This window comes from Neovison vison, chromosome 12 (genome assembly GCF_020171115.1).
Source record: "Neovison vison isolate M4711 chromosome 12, ASM_NN_V1, whole genome shotgun sequence".
In the NCBI taxonomy this organism is placed as follows: Eukaryota; Metazoa; Chordata; class Mammalia; order Carnivora; family Mustelidae; genus Neogale; species Neogale vison.
In genome coordinates, this window is record NC_058102.1 from 142,979,789 (window position 1) to 142,997,213 (window position 17,425).

Consider the following 17,425-nt stretch of genomic DNA (forward strand, 5'->3'; position numbering starts at 1 on the left):
TCATCTGGCAGGGCCTGGTCAGCTGTGTGGTTCTTAGGCTGCGTGACCTGGCATTCTGACGGACCCAGGTTTACCCCGGGTTGTGCCTGGGCAAAACCAAGAGGGACCATAGAGTTCTCCTGGCCTTAGTTCCACATCCGTAAAGTGGGAATAACAATATCTACTTTGCATCGGAAGTATTAGATTGAAAGCTACCACTCTAGAGTTTACTCTGTGCTGGGATCAGTCAAGGTCCGTCTTCATTTATACGATTTGATCCTCACAAAAAGCCGGAAAAGTAATTATGGCATTTCTTCACTTCTAAGGAGAAATTTTGTCTACATTTAACACATCCAAAAATTGAATTTTGTCTTGTGTTGGGTGTGCATATGGTTTGTTCTACTTCGCATTTAAAGTTTAAAAAATCTACGGTGAATCTTATAATAAAAAATGCAGCATGAACTTCTCTACTTTATGAGTGGGAAACAAGTTAAATTACCTGTCCAAGGCCACACACATCTGGAACGCGGTGGGACGGAGATGGCCCCAAGGCCATCTGTCTCCAAAGCCTGGGGTTGCCTGGTCAGTTCATCCCACCGGGGGACCTGCCTCCCCTCGCCTCACGCAGCCAGGACTTGGAAATGAACTGAGTCGCAGCCAGGCCCTAAGTGTCCCCTCTGCCTCGTTACTCACCAAAGGTAGTCACCAGATTATCCAGGTGAGGTATCCTTTGTTCAGTTTATCCAACGGGTGGGAGGTAGAGTCGCTCCGGTGCCTGCAGCTTAGTTAAGGCCTCAAAGAACTGAAAAGGGACCGCTCCCCCGCACCCCCCACCCGCCCACAGCATCGAGGAGCCCCTGGTAATGCAATGTCGTGAAGCATGTTGTATATGGGGACGCCTCTCCACTGAGCCCACCCCCCCCACCACCGTTAGTTTCTTTCTTACAGTCCCCCCCACCCAGCCCACCCCAATCTGCACTTCCCCCTGTGCGCTGAATCTTACGGGGCTGATGATCCCTGCACACGACAGACAGGAGGCTTCCGCGATCGGCATGCGAGCCATGGAAGATCGCCAGACTTCTGTCCGGAGTGTGCAAGCAACCCTCTTTAGTCCTAAGTAGCAGAAGTCCCACACTTTGGTGTGCTTCTGTTGTCTTGACGGGGGTTCTCTTTTAGTATATGGTCTTAGGAGTACGTCAGAACCTACAGGTTGAAGCCAGTGCCTTTATAAAGATTACCTGAACCATCGGTGCCTTGTGAAGACCTGCTCACCTGCCAAGAAAATCTTGATCTAAAGCCACTCACGCTGTGTGGGAAAATGAGAGCTTGAGAGGAAGTTAGTAAGACAACCTTCAGAACCCGCCCCGCCAGTCTTCGGTTGCTCCATGTTTAGCTTAAAAGAGGACAGCAAGGGGCACCTGGGTGGCTCCGTGGGTTAAGCCACTGCCTTCGGCTCGGGTCATGATCTCAGGGTCCTGGGGTCGAGCCCCGCCTCGGGCTCTCTGCGGAGCCGGGAGCCTGCTTCCCTCTCCCTCTCTCTCTCTGCCTGTCTGTCTGCCTGCTTGTGATCTCTGTCTGTCAAATAAATAAATAAAATCTTAAAAAAAAAAAAGACGGCAGCGGTGTGTGGTAGAGGGGAAGTAAAAGCCTCTGGGAATCTAGAAGAGTCTCTGTGTTTTTCGTATGGCTCTGGACGTGTTTCCAATCCGTCTGCTAGGATAACTGCAGGGGTGGGGGTCAGATCTGTGGCAAAGTTTCTCAGCATGTTGCTTTCGTTTTCCTCACAATGGTTGTTAATGACTTGGAAGGTAAAGTATTTATGTTGTGGAAACTCATTACTTCCTTTGTGGTTTCTTCTACTGCTTTTAAGTTTGATTTTCGTCCACCCAATATTTTCTTCTCCTTTTCAACAGTCTGATATTTGTTAACACTTCGGTCAAATGGATGGCGCAATGCTACAGTCTAATTAACTGCCTCTTTTCAAACAGTGGGCTATTTTTCCCAGTTCTGCTTAGTAAATAATTCCAAATTAAAATATTCCCAACAATGCTGGTGAGAAAAACGTTCAATGAGTCATGAGCAAAGTGTGCCTCGCGTGTCAGACCGGCTGGCGGCTCCCGGCGGCAGGTCCCCACCACTCAGCCCCAGCAAGAGAGAGTCCCACAGCTCTGTTTACTCAGATGCAAACCCCTCCTAAGGCCCCACTTGCCCGCTCCCCAGCCCTCCTGGCCTCCCACCTTCGACGGCACAGTGCCACCTGCTGCTTCTTGGAAGTGCCGGGAAAATTCTTGGAACTCCTGCCCAGATAGGTTTTGGATATTACCTGGGGATTTCCAAAATCCGGGCCAGGACTCCCCTGTACTCCTGCTGGGCTGCTGCCGACCTCCCTAAAGACCCTGACCACCTGAGCACCTGCTGAGCGCCACAGGGAGCGTGACGGAAGGGACAGCCCACGCTTCCCAGCCCCACGGGCGTAACGCTGAGCGGACCCCTCACCTGCTCCCCTGCTAACTGACGTTACTGTGGGGAGACCACATTCACCCCCAGTTAAAGCCACACACTTTAGAGTCCCAGCTACCTGGATTTGAATCACCAAAATCTGCTTGTCAAGGCAAAGGCAAAGTTACTGTCATTGAGTCTAAAATTCTGCGTCCGTAAAACGGGCAACAGGCTCACCCCGTGGGGCACCCCGAGGAGGACCCCAAAGACGGTTAACTAAATCTTTACTACCGCGGCGGTGAGTGATGGCCTAATGGCTTCATGTGCTACCGGGGAATTCCTAGTGTGGTCTTCCCGGTACAAAGAGCCACAGCGAGTCTGGCTCCTATTTCGGACCTCGGGAATGGATCCGTTTCCTCTGGCGTTCACCTTCCTGCAGCTTTCTGCCCCTTTCTCCGCCCCCCGCCCCACCTACCCATTCACCACTTCGCCCATATTTATGCAGTCATTATAGCCCTGGCCCAAGGTCGCACACAGACATACCACGGACGTGCCCAAAAGGTCATGGCACTGACCTTTTGTCAGTATCACGTGTGGGTCAGGCCCGGCCCACAGTGGACGTTCGCGCTCCGGGCACCAGGCGAGGCCCGTCACCCCGACGCTCTGCCCCGCCGTGCCGGGGACAGATCGCCTCGGACGTCACTTCAACACGGAGGTGCCGGGCTGCTGCCTCCTCGTCTCCTCACAGCAGGGCCAGGAAAGTGGGAGGGAGGCAGGAAGACTAATTTGGGAGCCAGGCCTATTTCTGGAGCGTAACCGTGGGGGCCACGGAAGGAGCGTCACACCCCGTGAGGGCACCGTGGGTCACCCAGCCGCCGCCTGAAGGACACGCTCGGGGCTGCCTTCGGCCGCACGCGGCCCCCAGCCCTGCCCCAAGAGGAGGGTCCTCGTCTGTGCAGAGGACGGCGCGGACGTCCAACAGCCGGCCTCAGGCACGCCACGGTGGCCCGAGCAGCTCGCCCCCCGCCATAGAAACTGGAAAGGGGCAACAAGGGGGTTGGTGGGGGGAGGTCAGGGACATGAAAGGAGCCCAGACGCGAACCCACTGGCTTCCTGGAATTCTGCCCGGGACGGTCCCCAGCGGCCAGGCTCGTGTGGGGGAGCGCGCGTCTGCGCAAGGGGCTGTGCGGCCGGGGGCTACGAACGCGGGGCGTTGCGTGTGCTGGAGGCACATCCCTATCGCCGTGGATCAGCGTCGGCAGCGGGTGCCCACACGTCCGCTCTGAAGGACGATGACGTTGGGCGCCTGGGTGGCTCAGTGGGTCAAGTGACCGCCTTCGGCTCAGGTCGTGATCCTGGAGTCCCGGGATCGAGTCCCACATCGGGCTCCCTGCTCAGCGGGGAGGCTGTTTCTCCCTCTGACCCTCTCCCCTCTCATGCTCTCTCTGAAATAAATAAATAAAATCTTAAAAAAATAAATTTAAAAAATAAATTAAAAAATAAAGGACGATGACAAGAGCCCGGCGGAGGCCACTCGGTGTACGGACCACAGGGGTTGACTGAAGACTCTTCTCTGCCCTCCCCCGCCGGCTCCCCCCAAGAAAAGGATCAGCGGCACCTCATCAGTGAATTTCAACCAGGTGTTTTATTGTTCTGGCAACTGCAAAATATACAAATTTCTGAAAAGCGTCCCCCGTTTGAAAGCTGGCACAGCCTCACCCCAGGTCATTAATTCCGACAGTGGACAGAACACAGAGGAGTCGTGAGTCACACGTAAAAGGCCCCCAAACCAACCCATGCACAACGAGACCCGATCTATACAGCTTTCTCTGTTCAGGCTCCCTTATACATATTAAATAAATAAATAGCACATCTGCTATCAAAATAATAAAAAAATAAATTTCAAGTATTACAAACGAAAACATCATTGGTGTGGTTGTTTCTCTTCTCCCCATGGAGGACGAGCTTCACCCGCGGTCTCAGGACAGAATAAGGACAGGGAGGTGAGCCCACCCCAAAACAATGATGCCAAGTTAACAAAATTGGTCCCAGATATTTTTCGGGGGGGTAGGGGGTGAGAGGCGATAGTCAGAGCAGCCAGAGCCCCCCATGACCACAGATCAAACACGCCCTCTGTCCAGCGCCTCGAGTCAGAGAGCGGCTTTCCGCCGGGAAGCACTGCGCTCTCTCTGGGGTCTCTCTCCTCATCTGGGCGGACGTCCTCTGGCCCCATCGGGCCTGCACGAACGAATGTTCGGGATGCTCGCTTCCGTAGCTAAGGACCTCGGCAGTGGAGGCTGGGGAGGGCACCCGCACACAGCCCCAGGGGACTGGTGGGAAGGGTCAAAACTCAGAGTCGGCTCTGGTGGCCAGTGTGACAGGGAGGCCAGAAAGAGGGACTCTAGAAAGCTGTGCGCCGCAGGCCCTTCTTTCTGTCTAAAAAAACGACCCACCTACCAGCACACGCTTGGGCGCACACTCTTGCCATCTACCGAGACTCAAGGTGGCAAGAAAGGGACAATAACCCATCTTCGGTCACACAGGAACACAGACGTCAGACATCATCTCGGGCAAAGTGCCCGACTGGGGAAGAAGGGGGAGATCTGAAAGTTTCGGTGTGAAATCTGTGAACTTGATTGCACGGGATCAGCAGCACGTCCCAGTGCCCCACTGAACCGCAAGCAGAGAAACATGCGCTGTCTGACCCCCGCTCTGGATGTCGCAGCCCCCCCACCCCCAACCGACCTGACCCCCAGTACCTCTCTCGTCAGCTCAAAGGGGAAAGACTGTCAAGCTTGAAAGCAGAGGGTGGGCCAGGGAAGTGACCTTTGGCACCAGCTTTTGGAGATTCTTCAAAGGGTCATTTGGACAAATTCTACCACAGAGTCTCAACATCGTTTCTTCTGGGGCCTCTGGACGCCCTGACATCCCCAGTCCACGGGGACAGCAAGGAGACACCAGGAGGCAGAAGCTACAGGTATTCAAGACCACAGGTCCCACAGCCTGCTCTGAACCGCCCCCAAAAAGGCCACAGGAGCCATGAAGGCAAGCGAGGACGCGCCCTTCTTCGGAAACCCAAGCAGTCCAGCCCCGGGCCGGGTGTATAGCAGACGCTCCACGAAGACAGGCAGGAGGAGCTCAGGCCTGCCCGGAGCCCAGAGAGTCTCTTGGAGGAAGCAGCTGCAGGTGTGTGTGGGGGTGTCCCGGCTGGGCCACCAGACCTACCCGGGAAGCACAGGGTGACAGCGAACATCCTGACGGAAGGAGACCAGACCCTTCCTCATCTCTGCTCTGCCTCCGGGTCAGTCGGGCATGGATCCGAACCACCTGCTGCCCGGCTGGTTGACTGGGGTGCCTCTGAGCTCCCCGTCTCATGCACACGCCCTTCCCCACGTGCTTTCCGAGCTCCGACACCCAAGGGCACGAACCCCAAACATGGAAGTTCCGGAAGAAAAGGTGGAACTTTCCTGTCCGCCTCCTGCCAGCTAAAAAAGTGCCCAAGCAAGCAGGTCCCGGAGAGCCGTCTCGCCCGTGCCTCGGGTGCAGGCAGGAGCGCCGAGACGGCAGAGCGGCCTGGGCAGGCGAGGCCCTGAGGCTCTCCCGGTGCCATCGTTCCTGTTGCTGACGCAGCCAGACTGTCCTTGAGCATCTCCAGAAGCAGAATGCGGACCCAGGAGGGAAGGTGTGGCCCGCGGCAGGGTGACCGGCCCATCGGACACACGGGTCCGGCCCAGAGCCTTCTGTCTCTGCCTCCGGCCCAGCCCGGGCGCGGCCTGAATCCTCCCTCCACGAGGCAGCGAGGGTCCGGGCCACGATGCACAGAAGAGCCTTGTGAACGTTCTCACCATCCCTTTCTTCTTCAGCAACTGGGATCGAGGCCCCCCTTTTAATTTTAGGATTCTGGAGCCGAGCGTCTTCTCCCCGCGCTGGGAACATACCAGGTCAGGATCACAGAAACGAAACGAAACCAAACAGCATGAAGGCCGACCTCCTTGGGGCCTTCTCCCAGTTCCTCTTCCGTGGCTCAACGTCCTTCCCCGGCCAGGTGGCGGGTCCGCGGGACCAGGGATGGCGTGCGATGAGGGCAGCCACGGCGCAGACCCCACGCACGCACGCGGGAGAGGCCTCGTGGGGTCTCGGCGGCCCCGCCACGGTCGGGGGCCCAGTTCTCTCCGACCAGCAGGCCCCTCTTCCGTACCACCCACCCCACTCCAGAAGTCCTTGGGATCCCGGCCGCGGGCAGACGGCAAAAGCACTACGTAAGCTGCGGGAATGGAACTGGATGGAGCCGCCGGGTCGGCCTCAGTGTGTCCTCGCGTCGATGCCGCTCTGGGCGCCTTTCACGTTCTGTTTCCAGGAGAAGAGAGGGCGAGGAAGAGGGATCATTACTTCTTGTCCACGAGGCTTCGAAAGCCAAAGACTAAAGCCATGCAGCTGAGATGACCCCCTCCGTCACACACAGAGCACAACCCGGAAGAGCACTGTCGCCAGACAGGTGGAAGAAAGCCCAGGTGGGCTCCAGGACCACAGTGAAGTCACGCCCAGCATCACCCGGAGAAGGGCCCAGGCGAGGGCCCCTGGGGCAGAGGCCTGACATCTGCCTCTAGGAGGCGGGGAAGAAGAGGCAGCCCTCGTGGGTGGGAGCCCCGGGCAACAGCCACCGAGCGCCAGGAGCCCTCCTGCTCACTGAGAGCCTTGAAACCGCCTGCCCCCAGGGAACTCCAGCCGCTCTGCAGCCAGGCAGGAGATGCGCCGGGAGCCCTCCAGTGAGGCAGGAGGCTCTTCCCCCAAGGAGATCGTGCACTCCGGCCCTTGGACGCCAGATTCTATCTAGGAGCATGGGCTCGGCAGCCAGATCATGGGTGCCGCTGGCTGCCGGGAGGGCACGGGGAGGACCCACCCAAGCAAGCCAGGCATTGCCACCGAGCTCTCTTCCTGTTCTAACAAAAGCAATCCTTGCTGGAAGTCCCACCTCTACAAAGCTGACCAGGATCAAATCCCCTTAAGAAGAGTTTTCGGCCAGCTGGGGACAGATGGCGGCCACCACTGCATGGCCCAACCTTCACCCACCCCGCCAAGAAAGGGAACACGGGTTTTTCAAAGTGTTCTCTCCCATCCTATCTCTGCTGAGACCGTCTGCGGGGGGGAGGGGGGTGGAGTGAAGGGGAGAGCGGAACCCAGGCACACGGGGTGCAGGGGCCTGGCAGCCCCCTCCGCCCCGGGCTCCCGGGCAGAACCAAGGGCCTGCGGTGGGGACGCCTGGAGAAGAGCGAGGGCTCAGCCCAGGCCTCCTCCGCCTCCTGTCGCGGGTTCAGGAGGTGGTGTCTGTTGGGTGGGGGTCTCCCTAGGAGGACCTCTAAGCCTTGCAGCCTGCCACTGATGGGAGGGAGCTCCAGGAGCTGCCCAGGCCCCCGCGGCAGCTGGCTCCCCCCGGCCCTCAGACCTCTCAGGCCCACGGCTCCGAGCGCCCGCGAATGAGGACAGATGCAACAAGGACACTGGGGCGTGCAGGCACGGGGCACGTCACATCACTCACGCATGGTGCCCTGGCTCAGGCCATATGGAGGGAAATGAGGGAGAAAGAGAGAGAGAGAGAGAGAGAGAGAGAGGGAGGACCTTGAGACAATGGTGCTGCTTTGAAACAACACGAGTTCTCGGGCATGGGGTGCATGAGTCACAGACTTGACAATGGCCAGGCCTCACACAGACAGACGCCCCGACAGGCTGAGATGCCATGACCCAGGGAGAGGTGGAGGGGACAGAGAGGGGCATGCACCGAGCCATTTACCTTGCCAAGGTTAGTAAGGAGAAAACTTTGAGAAAATGTGACAAACAGTTCGTCTTTCAAGCATAGTGAGGGGAAGGGAAGCACATGTCGGGAAAGAACAGAACAAAACATCTTTAGTAGCAACTCCTTTGTCGCGTGTGCACTTGCAAGTTAAAAATCAAGGTCGCGTGAGGTCCTGCCGCCCGAGGGGGAGGACGGCAGGTGCGGCACCTGACCAGGCTGGCGGGCCGGTTTCACCAGGAAACTACGGCGGCCGGTGTCCTCGGGCCACCTCCCGGGGGCTCCCAGGGGTTGTCCCCAGCCCCCCGTCTCTCGCTGCTCCTGCTGCTCGTAAGAAACCCCCTGGCCTGTGCAGAAGGAGCGGGGGCGGGAGGGGGGGTGTCCAAATGCAGAAGGAGCACAAACGCAGTGCCTCGGGCATCCCAGCGGAGCCCGGGGCACCGTCTCTGCCGCGGTAACGGCTGGTGTCCGGCCGGGCACGGACAGGGCACTGCCGGCCACCCTGCTAAGCGCCACATCCGTATTCTCATGTCCGAAACACCACATACCGTTCCTGCATCCACGTTACAGATGAGGAAGTAGAAGTGCCAGAGCTGCCCAGAATTCCAAAGATGGAGGGTGGTAAAACTAAGACCCAGACCAGGCTCGGCTGGACTTGAGCACTGAGAAGTGTTTACCTGCCACCTCGGACGTGGGCTCACGCTCCCAGGCAGGGCCGGACATGGGGACCCCAGAGTGGAATGCAAGTGGACGGGTGCAGAGGACATGCTTTTGCTGAACTGGAGGGATTCCAGCCGAAGGCACTATGAGACGGGCAAGTTTCACCTTAGGAGGTGGGGGGATGCGTCCGAGGGGCACCCGGCAGCAGGAAGGTTTCTTCCCTGGTCACACCAGGCCACGGCTCAAAAGGAGCAAGACATGCACGGGATGCAGAAGCAGAAGGCTCCAGATCCGAAGGCCAGTTTCAGCAGAACGCCTGCTCTAGAAGACCTCGGTTACAGTGCCTGGCTGCCGGGAGGTACCAGACAGGGGACAGATCATCTTTAAGACAGAACTCCCCCCAGTAAGGAAACACCCTAGCTGCAGAGGGCTGCTGCAGGGGAGAGCCTTCTAAACTGAAAAGGACATCCAAGCAGCTCTGAGCAGTGCCCCAGGGGCCTCAAACGTCAGGTGCCCGGGCCAGGGGTAGGTGAACAGAACCTGAGTGTTCCCATAAGCCAGCAGGGAGAAGGCGGTCAGCCTTCGGGAGAGGGAGACGACCCATTCATGTCCCAGCTCTGCTACCGACCAGCTGGACGGCCTTGTTCATCTGGTAAAAAGGGATGAAACTACCCTATGGACCTCCTGGAGTTATTTTAAGGCCCAAAGACATGGAACACAGGCAAGCAGGCCCGCTTTCCATGAGCCATAAAGGATCGCAAAACAGATTTCGCCGCCGTTGGGGTGACCTAATCTAAGCACGATGTTAAACACCTATTGTCCAAGAACGAGCCACACTTCCAAGCTTGCAGGCCGAGCTCCTCAGCCAGTTCCATTCCTGCTCCCACGACTCCGGTGACCCAACCAGCAAAAGGGAGGATGGGCAGGAGTGGGACCTGAAGGGCTGGGAAGGGGACAGATCATGGCGCCTGTTAATGGAACTCCAAGACAGAAGGCCTCGGCTCCTTCTGTGGCGGGGACCACTGCAGCAGTGGAGACTCTGAATTCTCTAGCAGCTGCTTGGTCCAGTGGACACCTAGCCGGTTCCGGGAGAATTCCGGCGAAGGACAGGGGAAACCAATGGGTCTGAGTTGAGTGGTGCACCCACTTCCAGCCATGACCCTTCAGGCTAAGCAGATGCTGGTACAGCACAACCAGGCAATGGTTCCCAAACCGACCTCCAGAGTGCCAGGGTCCTGGGGCGCCCAGAGGAGCGGGTCTCTGCTCGGACAGAAGGGAGAGCCTACGGGGTTGCAGGCGCACCACAGTCCCCCCCACCAGAGTCTGTCCTCTGTTTTGCAGACGAGGCTCTGGGTTACTTTTCCTTTCAACATGAAAGGCCTCTCCTAGGGCAGGTACAAGACTTAAAAGACGACGCATCAGGCATAAGATCTAGCCCGGTGCCCAAATCAGAAAAAAGCAGATTTCTGTCAAGCCGGGACCACTGCAAGCACCAACAGTAACCAGGAGCCCGAGGGACACACAGGAATCTGGCTGTGGCCGATGGCGGCAGCAGGACGCCCTGGAGAGAGCTGGGCCCGGCGGCTTCTTGCCTCTCTTTCTAAAAACTCATGAATCCCCCTCCGCCTCCCCCAAGGCCATTTTTCTCTGTCACAGAGGGCAAACACTGCCATAGTCCTGCACATTTTATCAGGCAGGAGGCCAAACTGGCAAGCAAGGACAAAGAGGTGTGAGTAGCAAAATTATCCAGAGAAAAATACTTACAAACAGGCCTTCCCTAGCAAAGGCTGCAGAGAGAAAAAGTGGAGAGAGAGAGAGAGAGGTCAGTAGAGGGACAGCGTAGAGGCCCCGAGTCATCTGAAACCAGGACGTTCTCTGCTGGGTTGAACCCGTGCGGACCCTCCTGCTGGGCCCCGCGCGACGGCTGCCAGACTCCGAGGATTCTGAATCTCGAAGGACTGTCCTGTCAAAGTCGGGGGAGTCCCCTGTGACCCTGCAGCACGGCCCCAGGTGCCACCCAACACCGGCCTGGGCCAGTCCCCCCCAAGTACGTGTGGCAGCGGCCTCCTGACTTCCAATCGTGACCCCACAATTCACACCAAAACCGAACGTCACCCAGAAACCACTTCAGTTCTCAGTTTTCATAAAAAGACCTGGTAACGTCTTACAGGCGGGCGCAGAGACGGACACCAGCGTGCGAGAGGATCAGCACGGAGGACCCCGTCTGAACCGCCTTCTGCAGTACGTGCTCTTTTCCCCATTCCACAGATGGGAAAACTGAGGCCTGAAGAGGTTCGGTGGCCTGCCTGAGGCGGCCCGGCACTCCCCACCCCGCCGCGCGGCGCCGAGGGCAGACACCACGAGGTTTCAAGGAGCCTCAGCCTGCGACTCTTTGGCGGCGACCTCGAGGCGGCCCTCAAATCCACGCCGGGGGCACTGCCAGGTCTCCCGTATTGGCAGAGTCCTGGCTGCCACAGAACAAGACTGCTCTTCTGAAAACCAATCTTAATGCCCAAGAGCCAACCTCTGTCAGCTTTGCCTTTTCCCAGCAAAGCCAACAAGTGAAAGCTGGCTGGGTTTTTGCTTTCGGGTGTCTTTACGACCTGGTACCCCGTGACACCCGTGTTGTGTGAGAAGGTGGCCCTCCCCGGGCCACCCCGCGCGTGTGGCCGCCCAGGCTCTACCCCGGCTCTGGAGAAGAACGTGCTTCTCTACAACGGAGCCCAAGAGGGGGCATGTAAGGAAGCTCCTCGACTATCGGCCTAGGACTGAAAAGGCGTCCTCGGGCCACGTGTGGGCCGTGACCCAGAGCTGAAGGACACTCCCGAACTAGGCCTGCGCCTTCCATTCTGAGGAAAAAAGGATTCAGAAATGTGTGCGGGACACAGACACTTGGCCATTTCTTCTACTGTGCCCAGCTCTGCCCCGTGAAGAACGGCTCCTCAGAAAGGAGGCACGCGTGCGCAGCCGTGGTCGGCGAGGAAGGACCCCAGGGTGCCACGCACCTTGTGGGCGGCGGGTGTCCGCGTGTTGTCCCCCTCCCCCACCCGCAGGCCTGGTCTGAGGCCGCCACGGCCCAGGGGGGCTCTCCTCCCGCCCCACCCTGGCTGTGAGAAAGGGAAGGGGTCAACGCACTTGTCCGGGCAGCTGGGAGGGCACCTCCGGGGGCAGGCAGCTGGGCAGGGCAGCGGAGGTAGAAGCCACATGCTCCTCAAAGCTGTTGATGCGAGGCTTTTTGGTGGGCTCAGGGCTGGCTAGTGGGGTGACACTATTGCGTCTCATGAGCGGGTTAGGTCCCTTCTTTGCGTCCTAAGCGAGACAAAGACAAAAGAGAGAAGGCGACAGTTACAAGGGGTGGGGAGGTAAATGAGCCAAAAACCAGAAAACCAAAAAAACCAACCAAACAAACAAAAACCCCCCAAACCGAACAAAACACGTTTCTCTGCTTCTGGATTTTACGGATTCCACACTGACCATGGTCCCTCGCTCTGGGACCACAGGGTCGCGATTTGGTCCTGTGGCTCCCAAATGGCAAGAAGGAGGGAGGGTGTGCTGAGCCCCTTTCGGCCAAAACATTCCGAGATGCCCCCCTCGGAGCACGTGACATTCACAAGGCCGGCGCAGGCCGGACAGCTCAGCGCAGTCACTCGGGCCGATAACGAGACCTGAGCAAAGAACTTGCTGCCAGCCTTCAAGAGAGCGGAGAAGGGGAAGCGGAGGCCTGAGTGTGAGGCTCGGGTCCCCATGGAGGGGACAAAAGGAGGGGGTGTGGGGGGAGGGTCGGAGCTGGTCTCCCCCTGCTGACTGCGAGCCAAGGTGCACGTGGCAGACGGGGTGCTCTCCTGCTCCCCATTACTACACCCTGGCTGAGGACAAGAAATGCAAGCTTCAACCCCCACCAGGAGACCGAAGAGGCAGAAAATCAGAGGTGGGCAGAAACAGCAAAGCCAGAGCCAAACGCCAGCCTTCAGATCAAGTGACAATGCAACGGGAATGAGGACTTTTGTCCCAAGGCCCCGAGACTCTGCAGCCTGCAGAGGGGCCTGAGCGGAGGCCCGTCTCCCTCACGACACAGCTCCGTTCCGCACCATGAAGGGCTCGGGAAGCACCAGAGCCCAGCTGCGGACCAGCGCCGCCGGCTGAGTCCGGCTGGGAGGCTGCTTCTCCCCCCACCGCCCAGGTTCAGAAGTGGGGGCCGTCACAGGGCCGTGGCTGGCCACCCATCCTCCTTCCCCTTCAGGCCACCAGCCAGGCAATGGCTGCTGGAAGGTGGGATTTTCATGCCAAAATATTCTGGCCGAGCTCCTTGGGAACAGGGAGGTGGGCATCCTGCACGGACAGGAACATCACACTCCGTGGCAGAGAAAGGGTCACCCGGCGAAGTGTCGTGGTGTGACAGTCGGTGGAAAGCAAATCCAATGTTCCTTCCCAACCGCGCCCGGGCGGCCGTCTGTTCTGCCCGTGGGGGACCCTAACCTGGCTGCCTCCCTGAGAAATCAGATGCCACCAGGCCTGGGGTCTCCTGATGAAACCTTCTCCCCACTGTCCTTTGAGTCCCTATTTCCCACACCACAGCGCCTGTCCAACCCCACCCCCTTGCCACGACTTCCGTCTTCTTGCTCACTCTGCAGCTAAGCACACAGGTACGCAGGTGACTGAGCGATCTGCTAACCCCGTTCGCACCAGTCACTGGAGGACGCGGCGCCTCAGCCACCCCGAAGGAAAAGACGCCGGCTGGGCTACAGTTACGCTCACAAGAGCGGACCGTGTCTTCCGCCTTAATACCCACTTCCTGGGTCACGTCGAAAGTGGGGGTGGAAAGCGTGAAAAGAAAGGAAAAGAAGAAACCCAGAAGCCACGTGTAAGGACAGGGCGGGACACACACGGCCGAAAAGGGAAGGCAGGGGAGGACGTCCCCAAGACCAGCGGATTCCAAACAAACCACTCCAGCGAGAACCCAGGGCTGAAGGGGACCCGGGTGCGTGGTTACAGGCCACACCACGTGGGGGCCTCCCCAGGGCTCGCAGCCGCTAGCCCTCTCACAGAGACTCCCCCAGCACGGAGGAGGACCGTGGGCCGGTGGGGTGCGCTCACCTCTGACCTCTCCCGGTGCGTGCTCACCGACTCCACGTTCAGGTAGATGGACTCCACACGGCAGCCTGCGGGGGTGGGCACAGGGGTTGGCTTCCAGGGCAAGAGGCCAAGCCCCTTCCAGCCCTGGAGCCACCAAGAGCCACCATCCCAGGGGAGCAGGGTGAGGCACGGGCCACGTCACTACACTCACCGTAAGCGACAGGCGTCAGCTTGAGGACGGTGTGAAGGGGGCACTTCAGATAAGGCATCTCTTCTGAAAAGAAGAGAAAAGGCCCCACGATGAGGGATGAGCCTTGAGGACAGACACTCGCCGGTCCCCAGGGACAGCGTCTGCCACGGATGGCATCAGCACCCTTGGGGTCCCAGCGAAGCACAAGCATCTCCACCCCACACAAGGCCCCCTCCTGCTCCAGGCAGGCACCTGCCCAAAGAACGTGATCAAAACCAACCCCAAGCTCACCCTCTCACAATGCATTAGAGAGTAAAAAAAAAAGTCATTCCCCAGTTTAAGTGCATGGGGATTTGGGTGAAGCTTGGGTAGACACAGGCTTCAATTTTCAGTCTCTGAGTTTTCTGGGCACTTTGTTCTTTAGAAGTGGACCCAGCCCCCAGCCCAAAGCCTCCGGGATGTGAGCAGCTGTCCTGGGACGCTGTTTCACAAAGCGCTTGGGCCCATCAGACTGTGCACCGAACGGGGCTCTGAAGGCTCTCCCGAGGGCTGGCCAGGAAGCCCTGCGCCGGGACGTCTCCCCTCACACTCAGCAGCACAGCAGATGACCGTGTGGTCTGGGTGGGGAAGGTCTGGGTCTGCAGCACCCCACACTCCAAGGCCAGTTTCCCTCTTCCCTTCTGGGGAGCCCGACAGGCTCCTAATCCCAGCCCCCACCCAGAGGAGGCCTGGAAGGACGGCGGCACCTGCACTCTTGTCCAGGAAGTAGGCCAAGAGGCAACGCAGGACGGCCTGATGGCAGATGACCAGCACGTTCTCCTGGCGTTCCAGCTCCATGATCACCGGCTCCAGGCGCTGGACCAGGTCCTGGTAGGACTGCAAGACAGAGGGACAAGGACGTTGACTTGGAGCAGAGGCACATGCGGGAAGGGTAGGAGCTCGGCCACTTCAGTCACATCTCTCCTGTCGTCGGAAACCAGAGGACACGGAATCAACTGAGCACCGGTCACCAGCCAGTGGTATTTCCATGGTGCCTCCCTTGTGGACACCGGGGGACCCGCTGGCTTCTCAGGAAAGGGGATCGTTCCCCCTGTAGGGGAGGATGTAGAGCAGCAGTCCTCTGAGAGGAATGTAAACCATCCTCTCTCCTGGCTGCTTCCCGATCCTCCACAGGGGGAGGGAGGGAATGACCTCCTGACATGTGCCTACAACGTGTGGGGACGCCAAAGACCTCGTGTTGTACGACCCCATTTCTATGAACTGCGCAGAACAGACATCTCCCCGGAGACGCAGAGTAGATCTATGGTTGCCGGGGTCTGGGGGCAAGGAGTCACAGGCTGCGGGTTCTTTTGAAATGACAGAATGTTCTAGAACTAGTGATAATGGTTCCACAGTACTGGGAATATACCAAAAGCCACTGAATCATCTACTTTAAAATGGCAAAGTTTATGTTATGGGAACTTCTTCTCAATAAAAAGAAACTGAAAAACAAACGGTAGGCCTGTAGCTTTGAAAAAAGACCACCAAGGTTCTCACTCAGCCACCCCCTCCGTGGCCCACTCGCTTTCTCTTACTCATCAGGTTCCAGGAATGGGGCCAGGGCCACAGAGGAGGTCAGCACCCTGAGCACGCGGGAACGGAGACATGACCAAGACTGAGACAGGCTGCAGACAGCAAGGACCCACTAGGTGTCACCCAGCGGCCTGGAGCAGAGCCTGAGGGCACCCCACATTCTAGAGGCTCCGTCCAGTGCTCACGCTGCTGGACAGGGCCACACGTGGCATCCATTCAATGAGTGCACGTGACCTGAGCTGACACGGCTGCCGCCTTCTCGTCTGTACCCAAGGGGGTTCCCTTGTGCGGAGCGAATGATCGCCCAACTGTTGTCGTCTCCTGCTCTATGAGAGTCTCATCAGAGAAACACCTCTGGCCCTTGCTCCCGGGAGAACACGAGTGCGCTGCTCCCGCAGCTATGTGCAAGGATGACAATCGGCGGGGACGGCGCCAGGAACACGCACGGAGGGGGCACGGCGGGGGCACGGTGGGGGCCGGATGCAGGAGCCCCTCCACCCCACCTCTCAGAGCTCGCGGCCGCTGTGCCCGGTCACCGGAGGCGCGGGGGGGGTGGGGGGGTGGCCACCTGGGCCCCGCACCCGCCCTGCCCTGGGCCAGTGGGGAGCAGGTGCACGTACCTCCCCCGTGGGGTAGCGGTAGTAGTACTTGTCCTGTTCCCGCAGGGCATACTCCTCGGGGTAGGTGTCCTTGATCTCCTCGTAGGTCATCTCCTCACAGACGCCCTGGGGGGACACGCAGAGGTCACGGCGAGGCGACCCCCGCTCCGCACAGCAGTACGTGCGCGTCTGCCGGGCCCTGACTCCAGGCGCCCGGCGGGAGGAGAGCGCCCCGCCCCCCCGCCCGTGCCCCCCGCCGGTGCCCCCAGCACCTGCGCCCCCCGCCCCACCCCACGGCCGAGGGGTCCCGGCGCTCACAGCGTCGATCTCGTTGAGCGCCTTCCACTGCTCGTAGGGCAGGCGCAGCGCCTCGGCCGTCTGGATGGTGCTCTTCAGCTGGCTGGTCCACACCCTGAGGTCCTTCAGGTTCTGCTCCTCCACGAACTTGCTGAGGGCGTTCGCGAACTGAGAGGGCGCGGGACAGGGGGACCCGGGCTGGACTCAGGCTCCTGCCCCGCCCCCCCGGACCAGTCCCACTCCACAACAGGGACACGGCTCTGCTGCCATCAGAACAGCGGGGACGAGCCCGGGAGCCCCCGACGAGCAGCCCCGCACCCACCCCGCAGGCTCACCCTCCCCGAGGACCCGGGAGGCCCCGCCCCGTGACACCCGCCGGTCCCTCCGCAGCGCGCCCTGCCCCCGCTGCCCTACCTTCCTGCCCCTGCTGGACAGGCCCGAGTCCCCTCCGATCTTCCCCTGGAGGTTGTGCTCGCTCTCGCCGTGCCGACACAGGTAGATGGCGCGGGGCTGCACGTGGATGTTCATCAGGTAGTACACGATGCGGCTCTGGATGTGGTCCTGGACCCTGTTCACCAGGAACCGCCGGCCCACGTCGATCACCTTGATCAGGGACAGGTCCCTGCAGGGGAAGGCACGGCGCTGACCCGCGGTCCCCGGACGGCGCAGCCCCGCCCCGCCGGCCCGGGCAGGAAGCCCGTCGCGGAGACGCAGCCCCGGAGACCCCCCACGCCCGGCTGTGAGGTCGGTGAGGGCCCACGCGGCATCTGCCGTCTCGGACACAGAACCGGCCCGCACGCGCGGTCGCGAGGCCCCTGCCTCCCAGAA

General features: G+C 59.5%; 1 protein-coding gene and 1 long non-coding RNA gene across 6 annotated transcripts in view; both read right to left on the reverse strand.

Annotated features, from left to right (window-relative positions):
- The window catches only part of LOC122891994, a 57,923-nt gene extending 57,140 nt beyond the window's left edge, over positions 1-783 (reverse strand). For both annotated transcript variants that reach the window (XR_006381346.1, XR_006381347.1), the window contains exon 1: positions 673-783. This is a non-coding gene — a long non-coding RNA (uncharacterized LOC122891994). The remainder of the gene's footprint in view (positions 1-672) is intronic.
- Positions 784-4,044: 3,261 nt separating this feature from the next.
- Positions 4,045-17,425, reverse strand: part of PFKFB3 (6-phosphofructo-2-kinase/fructose-2,6-biphosphatase 3) — a 73,856-nt gene continuing 60,475 nt past the window's right edge. For 2 of the 4 annotated variants that reach the window (XM_044228437.1, XM_044228434.1), the window contains exons 8-17: positions 17,012-17,219; positions 16,619-16,765; positions 16,322-16,426; positions 14,876-15,005; positions 14,151-14,213; positions 13,961-14,025; positions 12,002-12,175; positions 10,631-10,653; positions 8,207-8,259; positions 4,045-6,765 (exon numbers count right to left, since the gene is read on the reverse strand). In XM_044228437.1, the coding sequence (XP_044084372.1) occupies positions 8,217-8,259; positions 10,631-10,653; positions 12,002-12,175; positions 13,961-14,025; positions 14,151-14,213; positions 14,876-15,005; positions 16,322-16,426; positions 16,619-16,765; positions 17,012-17,219 (958 nt within the window). In that variant the 3' untranslated portion in view covers positions 4,045-6,765; positions 8,207-8,216. The remainder of the gene's footprint in view (positions 6,766-8,206; positions 8,260-10,630; positions 10,654-12,001; positions 12,176-13,960; positions 14,026-14,150; positions 14,214-14,875; positions 15,006-16,321; positions 16,427-16,618; positions 16,766-17,011; positions 17,220-17,425) is intronic. The other 2 variants (XM_044228436.1, XM_044228435.1) reach the window with 2 other exon arrangements.